General features: G+C 40.8%; 1 protein-coding gene across 2 annotated transcripts in view; it reads left to right on the top strand.

The window, feature by feature from the left end:
- PPEF1 (protein phosphatase with EF-hand domain 1) overlaps nucleotides 1-16859 on the top strand; it is a 45050-nt gene that overhangs the window by 3580 nt on the left and 24611 nt on the right. The window contains exons 3-6 of one of the 2 annotated variants that reach the window (XM_065421044.1): nucleotides 1663-1723; nucleotides 9320-9450; nucleotides 12385-12499; nucleotides 16364-16410. In XM_065421044.1, coding sequence (XP_065277116.1) covers nucleotides 1663-1723; nucleotides 9320-9450; nucleotides 12385-12499; nucleotides 16364-16410 — 354 coding nt within the window. Of the gene's footprint in view, nucleotides 1-1662; nucleotides 1724-9271; nucleotides 9451-12384; nucleotides 12500-16363; nucleotides 16411-16859 lie in introns of both variants that reach the window. The other variant, XM_065421036.1, reaches the window with a different exon arrangement.

Here is a 16859-nt window from a genome sequence, read left to right as displayed (position 1 = left end):
ATACCAGACTGGATCACTGTTCCATCCAGTGCAGTAACCTGTCTCTGACAGTGGCCAGTATCAGACGCTTCAAAAGAAGATGCATGACCCCTGTAATTAAAATAATGGAATAACATGCTTATAGGGGAAGTTTCTTCCTAACCCTCCACCAGTTAGAGGTTACTTTATGCCCTGAAGCAGGAGGGATTATATTACTTGTATGTTTACAAAAAAAACCCTATCTAATCCCGTGGATGTTTTGGATGCTTACCAAAAAGTTCAGTTTATTTAGCTTTTTGCCTGTAATTCGTTTGTTTGTTAACTGAGGAAGGAGGATGGTTTTGTAATTAAGGCTCTGGACTGTGACTAAGGAGACTTGGATTTTGTTCCTGGCTCCGCCACAGATTTCCTGTGTGATCTTGGGCAAGTCAAAAATTAAAATAGCAGTAAACTAGCATAAAATATTTCCTTTCTCACACTCTAGTTTGTCAGTGCTTCAGGGCAGATAATATCTCTCACTATTTGTACAGCATCTAGCCCAATAGGGCTGCTGTAATACAAACAAATAATCATCCTCATCAACATTTTAAAGAGAGTGGGGGCAGTGGTGGATTATCCAATGGGCCCATGGGGCCTGTACCCGGGGGTCTGTACCTGGGGGGCCCTGAAAAAATGGGCATCCCAGCAGAAATCCGCCATGGGGCAGCAGAAACCGTGGGGCGAGCAGGGGAAGCCCCAGCTGCAGCCCTGGGACTGGAGTAGCTCTCTCTCCCTGCCATGGCCTCAGAGCTGGAGTAGCTCTCACTCCTCGCTGCAGACCCAGGGCTGAGGCGGGGGGGACAGAGCTTCTCCAGTCTTGGGGCCACAGTGGGGTGGTGGTGGCAGAAAGGAGCGAACAGGAGGAGGGGTCATGGGGTGTGTGTGGAATGGGGTGGGGCCCTGGGTGGAATGGGGGTGGGGCTGCGGGCAGAAAGGGTGGGGCGGGGCCACCGTTCCATCGCTGTGGCCTCCCCACTTGCTCTGGCCCAGGGTCCCAGGAGACCTTAATCCACCTCTGGGGTGTTCACTGACCTAACGTCAAGAACAAGGTGGAAAATTCTTTGCCACACATTTTTCTACATTTCTCACACTTTTCTTTAAAAATTCAGTTTAATTTTTTGGTAAGCATTTTACATTTTTTAATAGTGTGTGTTTTTAAATGAATTCTTACAAAACATTATAAACGACTACAGTCAATATTATATGTCAACAGGCAGTGCTGGGTTTCAAAATTTGGTCCCTTTTTGTCAGTGGTGCAAGTGGAATCCATTTCTTACCGGTACTTGTACTGCTGCTTTTTGTTATTGTTTTACATGGTTTAATGAAGCTCAGTTAATGTTCATTCTATTCTGAAAATGAACAGTATCAACTAGCTTTAAAGGAGTTTGTTGAATTCAATTAGTGTATGTTTATGAATCAGCGTGAGCCCACTAGCCTGCAGTAAGGAGGAAGGAGAAAGTTGCAATTCCTACAAGAGGACAAGGTTGCATTGTTATCATAAACGAGTGATACAGATCCAAGGTGCCTCTGTATCTTTCTATCTAAATGTCCCAATTAGAGGGAAAAGAGTAAAGAAAAATGAGAGACCATTAATGTTTGTGTGATCTCCTGAATTGATCAGTGTATTTTTTTTTTCTTATTCAGCTGTCCAGTTTTTTTACATTCATGCTGGATCACTTTACTCATCTCAACGAGACTGATACAGGTAAGGATAAAAAAAGTTTAATATGAAAATTCCAGTTTAAAACCAGACATTAGCAAGTGAATTGTCTATGTGATGCCTAGCTACATGCACATGATTGAAGCTTAGCTTGGAGCTTCCCATACACTGTAGTGAAAACTTGATCCTATAAATGCTGATTCTGTTAAATATATATACAGTAGATTGAACTGTGTGAGATTCCAGTCAAACATATAAGTAGCTCCCAAAATGTATATAGTGTTTTATGCTACATTGTCTCCTTGAAGAGCTAGTAAATTGTTCTTGTGTTCTTACTGCTTGCAACCCTCCCACCCCCAATCTCTAGAAATATGTATTTTTCTAATTTGTAATGGAAAAGTCTCAAAAAGGAATATGCATTGACCAATACTGAGCAGATGTAACAAAGCACAGAGGTGTTCTCTATGGCGTCGTCTGAAATAGGCAAATATGGAGCATTTTTTAGTGTAATTTATTCTGGACTTTTACTGCAGAGCATTTTATGTGGGGCCAGTAGGAAGTTGTCTGGCTACATGAGTTTTTCCACATTTTTTAGCTAACCAGAGCTGCAGATGCAAAATCCAGTCCTTGTGGGTATGACATGGATTTTTGACACTCCAGGGGGAATGCTTTGGTTTAATAAAACAATGACTGTAGTATGTTTAGTCATACATTTAAAAAAATTGGGACAGATGCTTATAGATAATATTATCTTCTTAAAAATAGTTGTAATCACTGAACTCAGCTGAAACAGACTTGTCAGGGATCCCTTGGATCCCTTTGCCATCCTACTTCTCTGATCCCTGTAGGAATTAGATATTCTGAAAATTAAAGGGAGCAGCCAACGAAGGAAGAAGCTGTAGAAGCAGAGGGTTGGAAGCCAGAGAAGATTCAGGAGGAAAGACCACAACAGGAACATACTGTAATTTCACTTTAGTAGAATCATAGAACTGGAAGGGACCTCAAGAGGTCATCTAGTCCAGTCCCCTGCACTCATGGCAGGACTAAGTATTATCTAGATCATCCCTGACAGATGTTTGGGTTAACCTGCTCTTAAAAATCTCCAGTGATGGAGATCCCATAACCTCTCTAGGCACTTTATTCCAGTGCTTAACCACCCTGACAGGAAGTTTTTCCTAATGTCCAGCCTAAACTGTCCTTTCTGCAATTCAAGTCCATTGTTTCTGGTCCTATCCTCGGAGGTACCCTCCTCTTTGTAACAACATTTTATGTATTTGAAAACTATTATCATGCCCCCTCTGTCTTCTCTTCTCCAGACTAAACAAACCCATTTTTTTTCCATCTTCCCTCATAGGTCATGTTTTCTAGACTTTTAATCATTTTTGTTGCTCTTCTCTGGACTTTCTCCAGTTTGTACACATCTTTCTTGAAATGTGGCATCCAGAACTGAACACAATACTCCGGTTTAGGCCTAATCAGCGCGGAGTAGAGTGAGAGAATTAGTTCTTGTGTCTTGCTTACAACACTCCTGCTAATACATCCCTCCTGAATGATGATTGCTTTTTTTTGCAATAGTGTTACACTGTTGACTCATATGTAGCTTGTGGTCCACTATGACCCGCAGATCCCTTTCTGCAGTACTCCTTCCTAGGTGGTCATTTCCCATTTTGTATGTGTGCAACTGATTGTTCCTCCCTACGTGGAGTACTTTGCATTTGTCCTTATTGAATTTCATCCTATATGACTGAAGTGAATAGTGCACAGGATTCAAGGAATACCAAAACCATTCAGAATGTGAACAATTAAAATGATCAAATTAAAATTTATATTAGGCTATGTCCCAACGTTTTGCAACCAGCTCTAATAAGGCAACCACAGACTAGCCTTTGATCTTTAAAGTGTTTTGAGATCCTTGGATAAAAGTAGCCTTTGAAGTGCAAGTTCCACACAGAGCTACAGCTTGAAACTGACTTCTGTTAAACAAACATCAATTTGTTTAGAAGGTCTGAAGAGAGATAAGCAAGTCTGAACCTAGCTGTGTTAAGAAGGAGGCAGTGCTCACCATACTGAGTCATAAAAGAATATGAAAGGTCACTTCTCTTTCATCTGGGCCAGCCATTGATTACTTCCTTTAAAATGCATACAAGGCACTTTGATAGCAGAATAAAACCATCAAAAACCATAAGTGGTTCAGTGTTCTAATGGCAACAATTAGAAACCACAGTTCTTCTCTCTTAAACTGCCTAGAGTGCCTAATGTACAGTGCACTCTTCTTGAAGGAGAAAGTACATCTGAGCTATGCTCCAGGGCCAAGACGGAGAATAAGGTAGTCCTGCAATTAATTTTTCTACACAGTGCACTATGACAGATAAGTGCGGTCTGCGAATGATCGCTTTTCTTGTGGGTTTTATAGGAGTAAAGTGGCTAACTCGAAGAAAATCTAATGAAGTTCATATCATCTACTAGTTATCTGTGCTAATGGTGTATTTCACTTCACCCTCTGAACCCAACTGAATCCAAAGTTTTTAGGATGATAGGTTAGCTTGGCTATGCAGTTGCTTGTAAATCATGTCTGAGATGTCTCCCCTAACCAGCCTAGATAAATCTGTATATTGACCTTTCTTAGGTAAAGGTCTGATAAACACTTTAACTACATAGGGTGAAGTCATGGCTCACCTCTTGTGCCCACACAGAAGAGTAAGGGGGGTAAATTGCCCCTTATTTTCCCTGTGTGGTCTACGTGCATTAAGAGCAAATATTAGTTATAGTTAAAGACTGCCTTGGGAGGTTGTGGAAGCTCCAAAAGGAGGCTGGATAGCCATGGTTTAGATGCAACAAATCCTGCATCTTGGCAGGGGGTTAGACTAGATGACCCTTGCAGTCCCTTTTAACCCTATGGTTCTGTGATCCTTAAAGCTCAATTATCACTGTCATATAGTTTTGAGAAAGTTGTATCTTTGGGGTTAAATGTTTGAGACTTGGTGCCTGCCCAAAGATAACTCTTTTTCTTGTTGGTTTTTGAGTGTAAAAAGGTTTACCACTCTTACAATAGGAGAGGCTAAAAAATACAAGCTTCCCTTAAAAAAAATCTTTTCAGGCATGGAAATCTTCCATCAGCAAGGAAATAGTTCTCATTGAGAGGCAGCACGAGGCCTTGCACCAAAGGGAATTGGCTTAACTATATGCATGTTATAAGTGCTTGCATACTGAAAATGTGCAGTAGAGGGTTTTGTTTTGTTTTGTTTTTTTTAATACGAAGCTTGTCAAATCAACATTTAGGCCTGGGCTGTACTAAAAAGTTAGGTCGACCCAGCTACATTGCTCGGGGGTGTGAAAAATCCATATCCCGAGCAGCATAATTAGGAGAAGCTACGCCCCGGTGTAGACAGTGCTAGGTTGACAGAAGAATTCTTCCATCCACCTGGCTGCCCTCTCTGGAAGGTGGATTACCTAGGTGGACGGGAGGGATTCTCCCATCAGTGTAGGTGGTGTCTACACTGAAGCACTACAGCAGTGCAGCTGCAATGCTTTACCATTTGAAGCGTAAACAAGCCCTTAGGCCCTGATTCAGCAAAGCATTTAGGCATGTGCTTAGCTTAAAGCATATACCTAAGTCCATCTCTATTTAGCAAAGCATTTAAGAACCTGACTTTACTGGGACTTAAGCAAGTATTTAAAATGCTTTTCTGAGCAGGGCTATTCTTAAGCAGGTACTTAAGTTCTTGCTGCCTTACGGAACTGACCTTCTGTGAATGTGAGCATAGAGAACAAAGAAGCTGCAAATCAGCCTGGACAATTGTCCAAATGTTTTAGGAAGCCCAGGATCCGGTAAAAAGAATTCTGCTGCTGCTTTCCTCAACACATGTTCCTTTAACTAGGGTAATAGAAACAAGGCTAAAAAGTTCTGAGTAGAGCTAGGCAAAATGTTTTAGATGAACTTTGCATTTTTCGGGGCTCCAAAACTATTTGCAGTTTGAGTCAATTTGACAAATAATTTCTGTTAAAAAAAAACAAAAAAAAAAAAATTTTTTTTTTTAACGTAAAATGTTTTTGTTTCTGCCACGCTGAAACACTTCGTTTCAACTTTTTATACTGAAACACCACTCTGTTCTGAAATTTGACCAGGAAAAAAAAACAGAATGAAAAACACCTGAAAAAGACAGAATCAAAATGAAAAAATAAAAAAAATCTATTCAAGTTCACCAAACCATATCGATTGAAATGAAAAACTGGGAAAAAAATTAGTTTGGGGCCAATCCAAAACATTTCTGTCAATTCACACAGTTTTGTCAAGTCTTTCAATTTGACAATTTTTCTTTAAAATCTTTTTATTTAAATCTAACTAATGTTTTTTCTGGATTTTTCTGGTCGAACCTTGAACTGAAACATGGCTTATTCGCTCCGCGCTAGCCAAGTTCCTCCCCAAGAACTTCTGTATTGGACCCTTGTGAGAGTCTCAGTAAAAGCAGAGATTGCCTGTCCTGTTCAATAGTTCTATGTGCTGGAAAGAAGAGAGGGGTGGGGATCTTTGAAGGTCTATAGACCCTGGTCTTTCTTATACTATAATTAAGCCCCCCAAAAATCTTCCTGGCTCATCACAGTGTAAGTTTACTTTCCTGGGTTTTTTTAATGTTTTAAAAAAATTGTGATCACTTTCCACTTAATGCAATTGTCCTTTTGATTTGTTTTGCCCACAGCTATTTCTCATCTCCTCCTCCTCTTCCTGATGTCAGTGTAGTTTCAGCGTCACGAGCGAGATGCTTCATAACTGTGTAAATTGTTCACTTAGCAGTCTTGTTATTCTGGTGGTGTTTGGAGGTGATTTTCAAAAAGGTCTGTGGGAGGGAGCTGTAAAAGCCCTTTCAGCAGTATTAAAAAAAAAAAAAAAAAAAAGGGTGTGTGTGTGTGGGGGGGGGACTTTGTGAATGTACCTGCCCAGCCTTTCAGTCCACCCCCAGGATCTCTACCAGGAGAAAAGAAAATTAATTTTAAGCAATTGGCATAGCACATATTCTTGGTAATTTCCATCATTTAAATAAAAAAGTAACAGACTGTACTGTGTGGGAACACATTTTAAAAAAACGTAGATTGCCTTTGTGTTTTGTCTTAATCTTTTGGTCACATGCAGTGAGGAACTGGTTTATTTGGTATATGAAGAGCTATTCTTTATTGCATGTCACCTTGAAAGAGAGTTCTCCCCACTAGTCGAGAACACAGGATACTATACAGTTATGAATCCACGGCTAGACGTGTGTTTTTCAGTGATGCACATCCCTGCATGCTGGCTTAGGGTGGGGCTCTGATTTACATAATTATTCTATGCTTATTTCTCAGTATAAGCTCAGTAATTATGTAAATCTCCCTACTCTGGCCCCTATAAATCCCTGCTCTGATTGGTTACTGTTCTTAGAATTCCTCGTCCATATGCCCACAGCAAACATAGATACCTCGATTTCTGACCTGATTCCCTGCCTGTCACCCCATGCAATCCCCAGCGAATCAATAAAATTTAATTTTAAAATGGAATTGCTCTAAAGTGGGGGTAGGGGCTGGGATAAGCCAGCCCTTTAGAAGGAGCAGAAGGAGACATTGCAAAGCCTGAGATTAGGCATGGAGACAGAGTGGGCATAGTGGTAAGAAGGTGGAATGGCTAGGTTTGTCAGAGCCCTGGATGGGGAGCTGTGAGGACAGGAGCCAATCAGAGCATAGAAGCGAGAGAATGGAGAACCCATTTCAGTGTCCTATCTTCAAGATACTCCCTGCTAACTTGATAGTAACTATAGCCTGAGCTATTCTCCTCGGGCTTGTCAGTGAGAGCTGGTGTGCACACTGGTTGGGATGATCAGGTCACTGTGCTTTTCATGGCAAAATTGATTCCATGTAGGTAGGCCCTTGGAGTCTGTTTAACCTCGATTTGGTTATTACCCTGTAAAGAGGAAGGCACTCGTAAGTTATTGACTAGTCAGTCAGTTATGGATCATTCTGCAAGATGGTGACGTGCACTCAGCTCCCATTGCAGTCAGTGGAAATTGAGAGTGCTCAGCACCTTGTAGGCTAAAGCCCTTAGCGTTGCTGCTTGATGCTTTGCTCCAGTTAGATTGACTTAGACCCAGGGTTTGAATGGGGTAAGCATTTAAGAAGGAAACGGTTCCTTTCTGTTCCTTCAGATAACACTTCTTATTTTGAACTTTCTTCAGTTGCTGGCCGAGTTGAACTTCTATCTATATGATGGCATTGTATTCATTATGAATGATATAAAATATGTATGTGAATGCAAGAAGGATTCAGCTGCTGTGAGTTTTATTTTGCATCCAGTTCTTCGGCTATGATGATAAATAATAAATAAACCCTTTTTTATGAATTTCAGATCAAATCTAATCAGGGTTATGAAAAAAATTAAGCTCAACTACAAGAAAACAAAAGCTGTTTAAAAACTGGAACCTCACAAGAGCAACACCATAGCTTGACCTGAGCAACCACTACAATGTTTTTAATAAGGATCTTGCTGCTAGCTGGTTCTCAGTCTGCCCAAGGAATGAGGCAGACCAATGATGTGCAAAAGCAAACACTTCAGTGCCCTACATACTCATGTATAGACGAGTGTAGATAAAAAGAACCCTGAATTGAAGCAATTAGAAATATTTCCACCTTCTCCACACTCCACGAAGAATAGGAGAACAAACTATGTTTCTTTCTTCTGCCACACTTATACTTGCTGCAGTTCAGGCAATAGTTTTATGACAGCTGGCCACGTGGGGACATTGCGTCTCAGCTCTAGTGAAAATGGTGATATTGAAACACCATTGCTGGCACACGGCTGTGAGAGAATAGGGTTTGTTTGCTTGAGGCCTGGGCTACACTAGAAAATTAGGTCAGTTTAACTACATCGGTCTGGAAAAATCCACACCTCTGAGCTGCGTAGTTAAGCCAGCCTAAGTCCCCATGTAAACAGCGCTAGGTCGATGTAAGAATTCTTCCGGCGACCTAACTACCGCCTTTCAGGGAGGTGGATTACCTACGTCGGTGGGAGAACCCCTCCCATCGGTGTAGGTAGCGTCTGTGCTGAAGCGCTGCAGTGATGCAAATTGTGCTGCTGTAGTGTTTTGAGTGTAGACAAGCCCTAAATCTTCAGTGAGCTTTTGGCATTTCTCATATATAGGAAAGTAACTACAACAAAACTAATTGGCTTTAAACCCCATTAAAAGTTTAACGTTACATTGTTGTAAACAGGTGAAGGAGCTATTGATGATTAACAATAAAGAAGGAGCTATCGATCATTAACAATAAACTTCAAATCTATGTTGGGAGAAGGGAGGGCAGATTGGATAGCTAAATTTCTCCTAATCTGAATTACAGGCTGTGGTTGAAAAATATTTAGCAGCAATGTTCAATCTGACTTTAGACACTGTATTTTTTTATTTTATAAATCAGAGATAATTGTTGGAAAGTTGTAGTTGATCCACAAACTAATGGCAGGAACTAATTAACCACTTTATTATACCAGTATAAATACCAGTGATTAATGTGCGTTCAGAACTTGTGTTGCCTTCCAAGATGAGACTTTCTACATTGTCTTCCTCCCTCCCTTTCTAGATTTGATTTATCAATTTTTCAATAGTCCCAGTGATTTTAATACCGCAGGTTCAGATGTACAATTACTAGAATATGAGCGGACGATAGAGGTCCCAGACTCCTACCATGGACCTCGGCTGTCATTTCCCCTGACTGTTGCGGACACTAATTCACTTCTTCATGCTTTCAAGGATCAACAGGCAAGTTAGGAGTTGGGACTGTATTGGTTTTAGACTATGACTATCATGACTAAATTTAAGTAATGTCAAAAGTTGTTATGAAGACTAAATTATAGGGTCATAGAAACTAAGTGAACTAGGTGACGTAATACATCTTTCTACTCTTTCTGGCAATGCAGGATTATTCTCTGCTGTTCATTTACTGATTATTTGTTATGATCTAAAGTACTGAGCATGAGTCAAGAAGCTAGGAAAGCTGAAGTTAGCTCTGCTACTGACTCCCTTGTATGTGCTCTTGGGCAAATTCTTTGCCTGTTTGCCTCTGTTTCCCCATCTGTACAATGATGCTAATATTTACATTGTTGGGTGTTATGGGGAGTGATTAATTTGAAACTTTAAACTGCAGTTTCAGTGCTAACTATTAATAGTCCAGCCTAGTTTTAAATTTATTGAGTAAATGGGGCTTCCAATATATATCTCGAGTGATGGATCTAGAAAGAGGAGCTGTGGTAAATAGAAGAGTAAATGAGCAAACACAGGCTTCATCTTTGAGCACCAATGTTCTTGCTCCCAAGAGGGAGTTAAGGCTCATTCTTTGATCAAAAGTTTTTTGGAGATGGGGTAATTAGCCTCTGTGAAGTTGCCTCTCCCCGTACCACCTTCCAAAGCGGAAGTGGTTGAAAGTCTCAGTAGAATTTCAGGTGGATGGTGCACTGAGATGGCTATTTTTAAATGAAAAGACCTGCAATCATTGGATGACGGGATCATCCTAGACACTATTAACAAAGCAGGAAGTACAAGAAAGAAGGAATCTCAGTGGGAAAGTATTTTTGCAGCTGAGAGGAACAAAGAGATAGAATGGATGAGTTTTAAAGATTGAGAGTTTCATTCTCATGCTTACTTACTCCTGGGGGAGTTCTGTACCAAAAAATTAAAAATTCTGTGCACAATATTTTAAAATTCTGCATATTTTGTCGAAATAATGTGGGGTTTTTATGCAAAATGATCCACAATTACAGACCATCAATCATGATTGAGAACAACATTCCAGAATGTGCAAAATAATTTGTCCCCATCTGCATGCAGTTTTGTAGAGAATTCTCGAGCATGAGAAGATGGTGGAGCCGATTTTGATGCATGATGTGAAGGCTGTTCACATCGTGCAAAAGAACAAATATCCCTTTGCCCTTTGGTAACTTCATCTGGACCTGGCTGGGTACTTTGGGAAGTGCTTGGTTCTGATTGTCCTGACATTTTATTGACTGCTTGGTAAATGTTTTATTTGCCTTCAAAGTCTTTTTTTTAATGTGTAAGTAAAATAAATCCTGAGCTGTAATCTAACCCCATTGTGCCACTTTGTCACAGAAAAAAGTGAGAAAGCACATAGTTTTCCTAGCTGAGGATTCCCTTACTGTCTTTTGTAATAAGGCTCCTTTATATCACCCTGGCAATGTAAAGGAGCCTTAAAACTTTTACAGATTTTATGCTCCTGGAGGAATTTACTGAGAATGGAAACAGTTAACTAACAATAGGAACATTAACAATGTCACTAGCAGGCAGGCTGCTACATTTCTGCCTCAGAGAACGAGATTCATTAACTATCAATAGCAACATTAACAATGTATTTTTTTCACATCAAGAACTGTGTTTTATTTTAAACATTGAAACAGTTGTGTAGGAATGCACTTATTCTTCCACACCTTATCCCCTCTCAAGCAAAAACTGAATGAATTTTCTATCAATCCAATGCTTGTTATCTGCTATAAAATGAGCCGCCAGGCAATTTAAAGGGATAGCACGGGCTGATTGCATTTCCAACCCTGGCAAAACAGCTGCTTGCTTTGTTGCAATGAAGGAACGTAGGCAGGCAGGCTGCTATATTTCTGCCTCAGGGGACAGAGCCTGCCTCATGCCTAACAACCCAAAGCCCTACCCCTCCACGTCGGGTGCTCCACAGTAGCAAGGGTGAAGGACAGAGTCTCTCTTGCTTGTTCGCAGGCAGCCATGCCCAGCCCGTGATGGTGATTAATGTCTCCCATGCAGGCATGTATGCCCAGCCTCTCCTCTCCTCTTCCTCCCCGTGATTTGTGTCTCTGAGGGCTGCTCCAGGTGCTGGAACAGACGTGCCACGTGGTCTAATGGGGAAGAGGCATGTGTCTCACTCAATTTTTTTCTGCGTGGTGGCACAGAAATCTGCAGACCATAAGAATTCTGCATCCATGCAGGTGCTCAAAATTCCATCAGGAGTAGCTTATATAGAAGAAGGCAGATTAACTATTAACTTTACAGCCCTGACTTTAGTTTTCTCTCTCTTGTTTTTTTTTCTTTCTTTTGTACTTTACTACTTGTTATTAAACTTTCACAGCTAAAAGGAAGTCTGTTTTTGTTATTTAACAATACTTAGCATTTGTATAGCCTTTATCTATTCAAAGAGCTATATTAAGTACCTATTAACCCCATTGTACAAGTGGGAAAACTGAGGCAGACAGGTGAAGTGACTTCCCCAAAGCAATTTACTGGAAAAGCTAGGATTAGAATTTGGGAGTTCTAAGACCCCATGCTCTGGGTATCCTTAAATCTCTGACTGCCAGAAGCTGGGACTGGACAACAGGGAATAGAGCACTCAAAAATTTGCCCTATTCTGTTCATTCCCTCTGAAGCATCTGGCACCAGCCACTGTTGGAAGACAGGATACTGGGCTAGATAAACCATTGGTCTGACCCGTATGGCCATTCTTATGTTTTTATGAGTTCCTGATTCTTCATCCTAGACCATGCTGCCTGTAATTGTGTTTAGAAAGTAAATGTCTACTGTAAACAATCTTTAAATGGCAAGTACCTGTAGCAAACTTGTTGGTAGTGGGTGGGTCTCTGTGTTGGCAGAACTTTTATGAAGTAGTATGGTCTATGTATATTTATAATATGCCTCCTTTGTCTCACCGCATTCCTTTCACAGCACCTTCATGCCCGCTATGTCCTACAGCTGCTACACGAAACCAAGAAACTCCTGAAACAGATGCCTAACATCATTCATCTGTCGACCTCCTACTCCAAGGAGATAACCATCTGTGGTAAGATGACCGTGCATATAGCTGGTTTTGGCCACAGGATGATATGGATGTTCCTCACTGCAGCCATAACTGTAATTTTGTAGATGGTTTTAGAAAAGTGCAAATCTCCCCAAACTACTACAACTCATGCTGTTGAGTCACCACTGGTATATTTTAAGAAAGCCAAAAACCTCCTCTCTTTTTCCCCCCTGTCAGATGTTGCTTGGTGAGTCAGTGTTAAAACACGGAACCTGCAGTATAGTAGGGATTGGTTTTTTTTTTTAAAGTTGCATAACCATATATAAAATGCCACCTAGTATTGTCAACATTTACTTTCTGCATCACTGCTTGACTTTCATGTCCTTGAGAAAGGGAACTTTCCATCACCTCTTGCTCAACAATAATTTCAGTAAGCGTTTCCCTGAGTTAAGGGGTAATGCTTAGGCTGTGCTCCTTCTTGGTCTATGCTTTGTATCAAATAAACAAAGAGACTAAAACTCTATGTTCAGTAAATCACGAGGAACTTCCTAAAATTTCAAAGTTGATGTAAAATTTCCTAATAGGGCTGAAGGGTATGAAACTCATTGTGACGGGGTCCCCAGGGTGCAACCTGGACTGTGGGACCGCTGAGCTCTCCAAAATCCACCAGCCTGGGATGTCTCTCAGGCTGTGATGCTGATGTCAAGCTACCAACCTCTGATAGGCACTGCACATACACATTCCCGCAGCTTCCCAGCCTTGCACCCCAGAACTGTACCATTTTACACTGGCCAGAAGCGGAAAGTGGACATGCACAGCCTTTGTAATCTGAACAGATTTCCCAAGCACTTTAGACAAACTCACTGGTAAGGATAAAATGTACAGAAGCTAGAATTTAAGTGATTATAAGTGGTAGGCATAAAGGTCAGAGATAGTTTCCTTAAGAAAATAAAAATAGAAACACACGTTCTAAATCCAAAACTTTTACTCTAAGCAAGAGTAGATGAACATCTTTTTTCCCCCCTGACAGATGGTACAAGCAGGTTACAGTTCCCCAAAACACAGACTGGACTCCCTTTCCAGCCTGAGATCATACTTCCCCTGTTCAAAAACTTTGTCTCCCAGACATGCTTCCAGGTGCTGAGATTGGGGGAGAGGAGAGAGAAGCCAAGTGATAATGTAACTGTCTCTCTACTTTCTTCCAGCTTGCTGGAAAGATCTTTGCTGTGATGTGGGGACCAGGCAGTTCCCATTGATCAAGCAGTTTCCATTACATATCTGCCTTCTCTAAGGAATCTCTGGGATAGTGGATTCTTTCTTGTTGGGTGTTGATGAGCCATTAATACTGTCTGGCTATTGACGGCTACTCTTTTGTTGTAACTGAAAGGCTGGTTATGGGTGTTCCCAACCTCACAACATATTTCAGTAACACACACGTATAGCAATACTTCATAACTCCACATACAATGACAGGACATACAATCCAACAGGATATGTTCAACAGATCAAGACTTTTAAAATGATACCTCACAAGGCATACTTTGTACAAAACATATCATAATTCTATCACCATGGTGAATATGGAGGTTCCAGGGTGCTACTTTGAGGTAGCACATGAGGCCCCTATATTTCCCAGTTAATAAGATTAGAGTTATGGAGTATATGATAGAAACATCCTGCCATGGGTGTAGTCAGTACGCTGAAATTCACCATGTTTCAGGCCAAGTTCAGCCATCTTTACATTTAGTCGTACCTCACTCTGTGACTGCTGCCATTGATGGGGATGGCAGAATAAGGCCCTTGATTGACAACGTGCCTGCCTCTGGAATAGATTATATTGTATGTAACAACATGTGTAATAGCCTATTAAACCTTCTGCCTTCTAAACGGATTAATGTCATTATCGGGCTTAATCTTTCTTTACACAAGAAGTTAATTAATCTTCACACGGTGATGTAGTGTGACACAGGGAAGAAGTTTCAGAAGGAAAAGTGCCTACCATCCATCCATTTTGATTATGCTGCCATAGATTATAGATAAAAGGACAACAGAGCCTGGGTAGGGAGTTTTAGCTGCAAAACAGAATAGTAATGGCTATAGTAAATGACAACTATAACTTGTCCAAAGTTACTTACAATAATAAGTTGCTATTAAGTGTACAATGTTCATAAGAGTTGGTTGAGCATGTAATACAATTGCAAACAAGGGATTTTACATGTGCAGCTGTGCACCTAAATTAGGTCTTTTAGGTAAACTATTGTTCACTAGACTTAAAAAACCAAAACCAAAAATCTGAACCAAATACGCGTATGTTCACATTTGCTAACTGATCAGTACTCTCTTGCTAATCAATATACATGTATCCTCCTATTTGTAGCCTCATTTGCACTATTTAAGCAGCATAAAAGATGTCCCTTCCTGCCATTCAAATAAATAATGGCCTTTGAAACCAAAAAGATGTTTTGTAGCAGATGAAAGCCTAATTTTTACTGATGTTGAGACCAAAATATTAACTTAAAATAAGATTTCCTGCCTCCAGATCCCCTTTGAACTTCATACAGAAATTGAGGATTAAATATTATTCTGAAATATTTTCCTATCTGAACCCCATAGCCCATTGAAGTCTACGGGAGTGTTTAAATTGACTAAAATTGGCCTTGATTCAGGCTCTGGCATAGTTGCATATATGTCCTATGAACAGAGTAAAAATGCCTCTGCTCACCCCATTTTTAATACTGACGGTGAAAGGATGAAATCATTGAGTATATTTATGTAAATTTGGAAGACTTTTTTTTATGTTTATTTGGATGATGCGATACAAGTTAAGAGCCCGATTCTGGCTCCCCTTCTCATTCAGGGGAAATTCACTCCTATGCAGAGGGGACCTATGCACCAGTTAAATTCAACTTAGTCTACTTTGAAGACTTAAAGTAGTGCAGGATCCCTTTACACAGGGATGAATTCCTCCTGTTGAATAGTACTGTATACTATTCCACAAGAAACCCCCCTGACAGAGCTAAAACTGGGATTATTGGTGCATCTTGTTCTTGGAAAGATTTATACTCTCTCTGCCCATCCCCACCCGTAACAGCCAAACTCTGGTCCAGAATTAGACAAATAAAACAGATGCTATATAATATATGTCAGATAACAAGGTGATTTTTAAAAAATAAATAAATAGTATTTTAAAATCCCAATAATTTACATGTGAGCATACCATTCATTTAGTTGCCCAATTAAGCATGGCCATCTGCTTAAGTGCCAGGGTGCACTTATGGTTGGATATTAGGAAAAACTTTTTCACTAGGGGGGTGGTGAAGCACTGGAATGGGTTACCTAGGGAGGTGGAATCTCCTTCCTTAGAGGTTTTTAAGGTCAGGCTTGACAAAGCCCTGGCTGGGATGATTTAGTTGGGAATTGGTCCTGCTTTGAGCAGGGGATTGGACTAGATGACCTCCTGAGGTCCCTTCCAACCCTGATATTCTATGATTCTATGATAGGTATGCTAAACACTTATTTCTAGGTTCCTGTCTTTTTCTCATAAGTATTTCTAGGGCACCCTTCACTGATAACAAAGCACAAATATAAGAATTAAGATTCATAATATGTTTGTCCATAGTGTACCCATCTCTTCAAATACCTAACTCTTTTCAAGGGTGCAAGTGATCTTCTACCCTCCAACACGCCCACATAAAAAGATTAAAGCTTCATGCAAGGATATTGGAGGCTCACTTCAGTGTGTAATTGCCAGATTTAGATGTGCAGCTCAGGCACACCGTTTTGAAAATTTAGTCTGTATAATCCAAGTGCAAGGACAGTTCTACAAGGGAAAATGTGATAAAATCATATTGACACCTCATTTAATCAGACTTTGTCACAAAACTTTGAATATCCTGTTCCCTCTAGGTGATTTGCATGGAAAACTGGATGATCTTTTGCTGATATTCTACAAGGTAATTAGATGCTTTATTACTGAGCATTTTCACTCTTTAGGCTGGCGCTAGGAAAGCAACTGCATACCACATAGGTATTGTTAGGTACTGTATAGGTGATATATATTCACAGAACAGTAGGTTGTGCAATTCTTTGGCTACTGCTATCTTTCCACCTCAGCAACCAAATGGCCATTTTGAAGAGAGAAATCTGGGTGTCTTTGGCTCTCTGACAGTTTGACTGAATGCCAAGCAGAGGGCATAGACTAGTGCAGAGGTGGGCAAACTACGACCCACAGGCCACATCCGGCCCATGGGACCATCCTGCCTGGCCCCTGAGCTCCTGGCCTGGGAGGCTCGCCCCCGGCCCCTCCCCCGCTGTTTCCCCTCACCTACAGCCTCAGCTCGCCGTGCCACCGGCGCAATGCTCTTGGCGGCGGGGCTGTGAGCTCCTGGGGCAGCGCAGCTGC

This window comes from Emys orbicularis, chromosome 1 (genome assembly GCF_028017835.1).
Source record: "Emys orbicularis isolate rEmyOrb1 chromosome 1, rEmyOrb1.hap1, whole genome shotgun sequence".
Lineage (NCBI taxonomy): Eukaryota > Metazoa > Chordata > Testudines > Emydidae > Emys > Emys orbicularis.
This window is presented reverse-complemented; position numbering and strand designations above follow the sequence as displayed.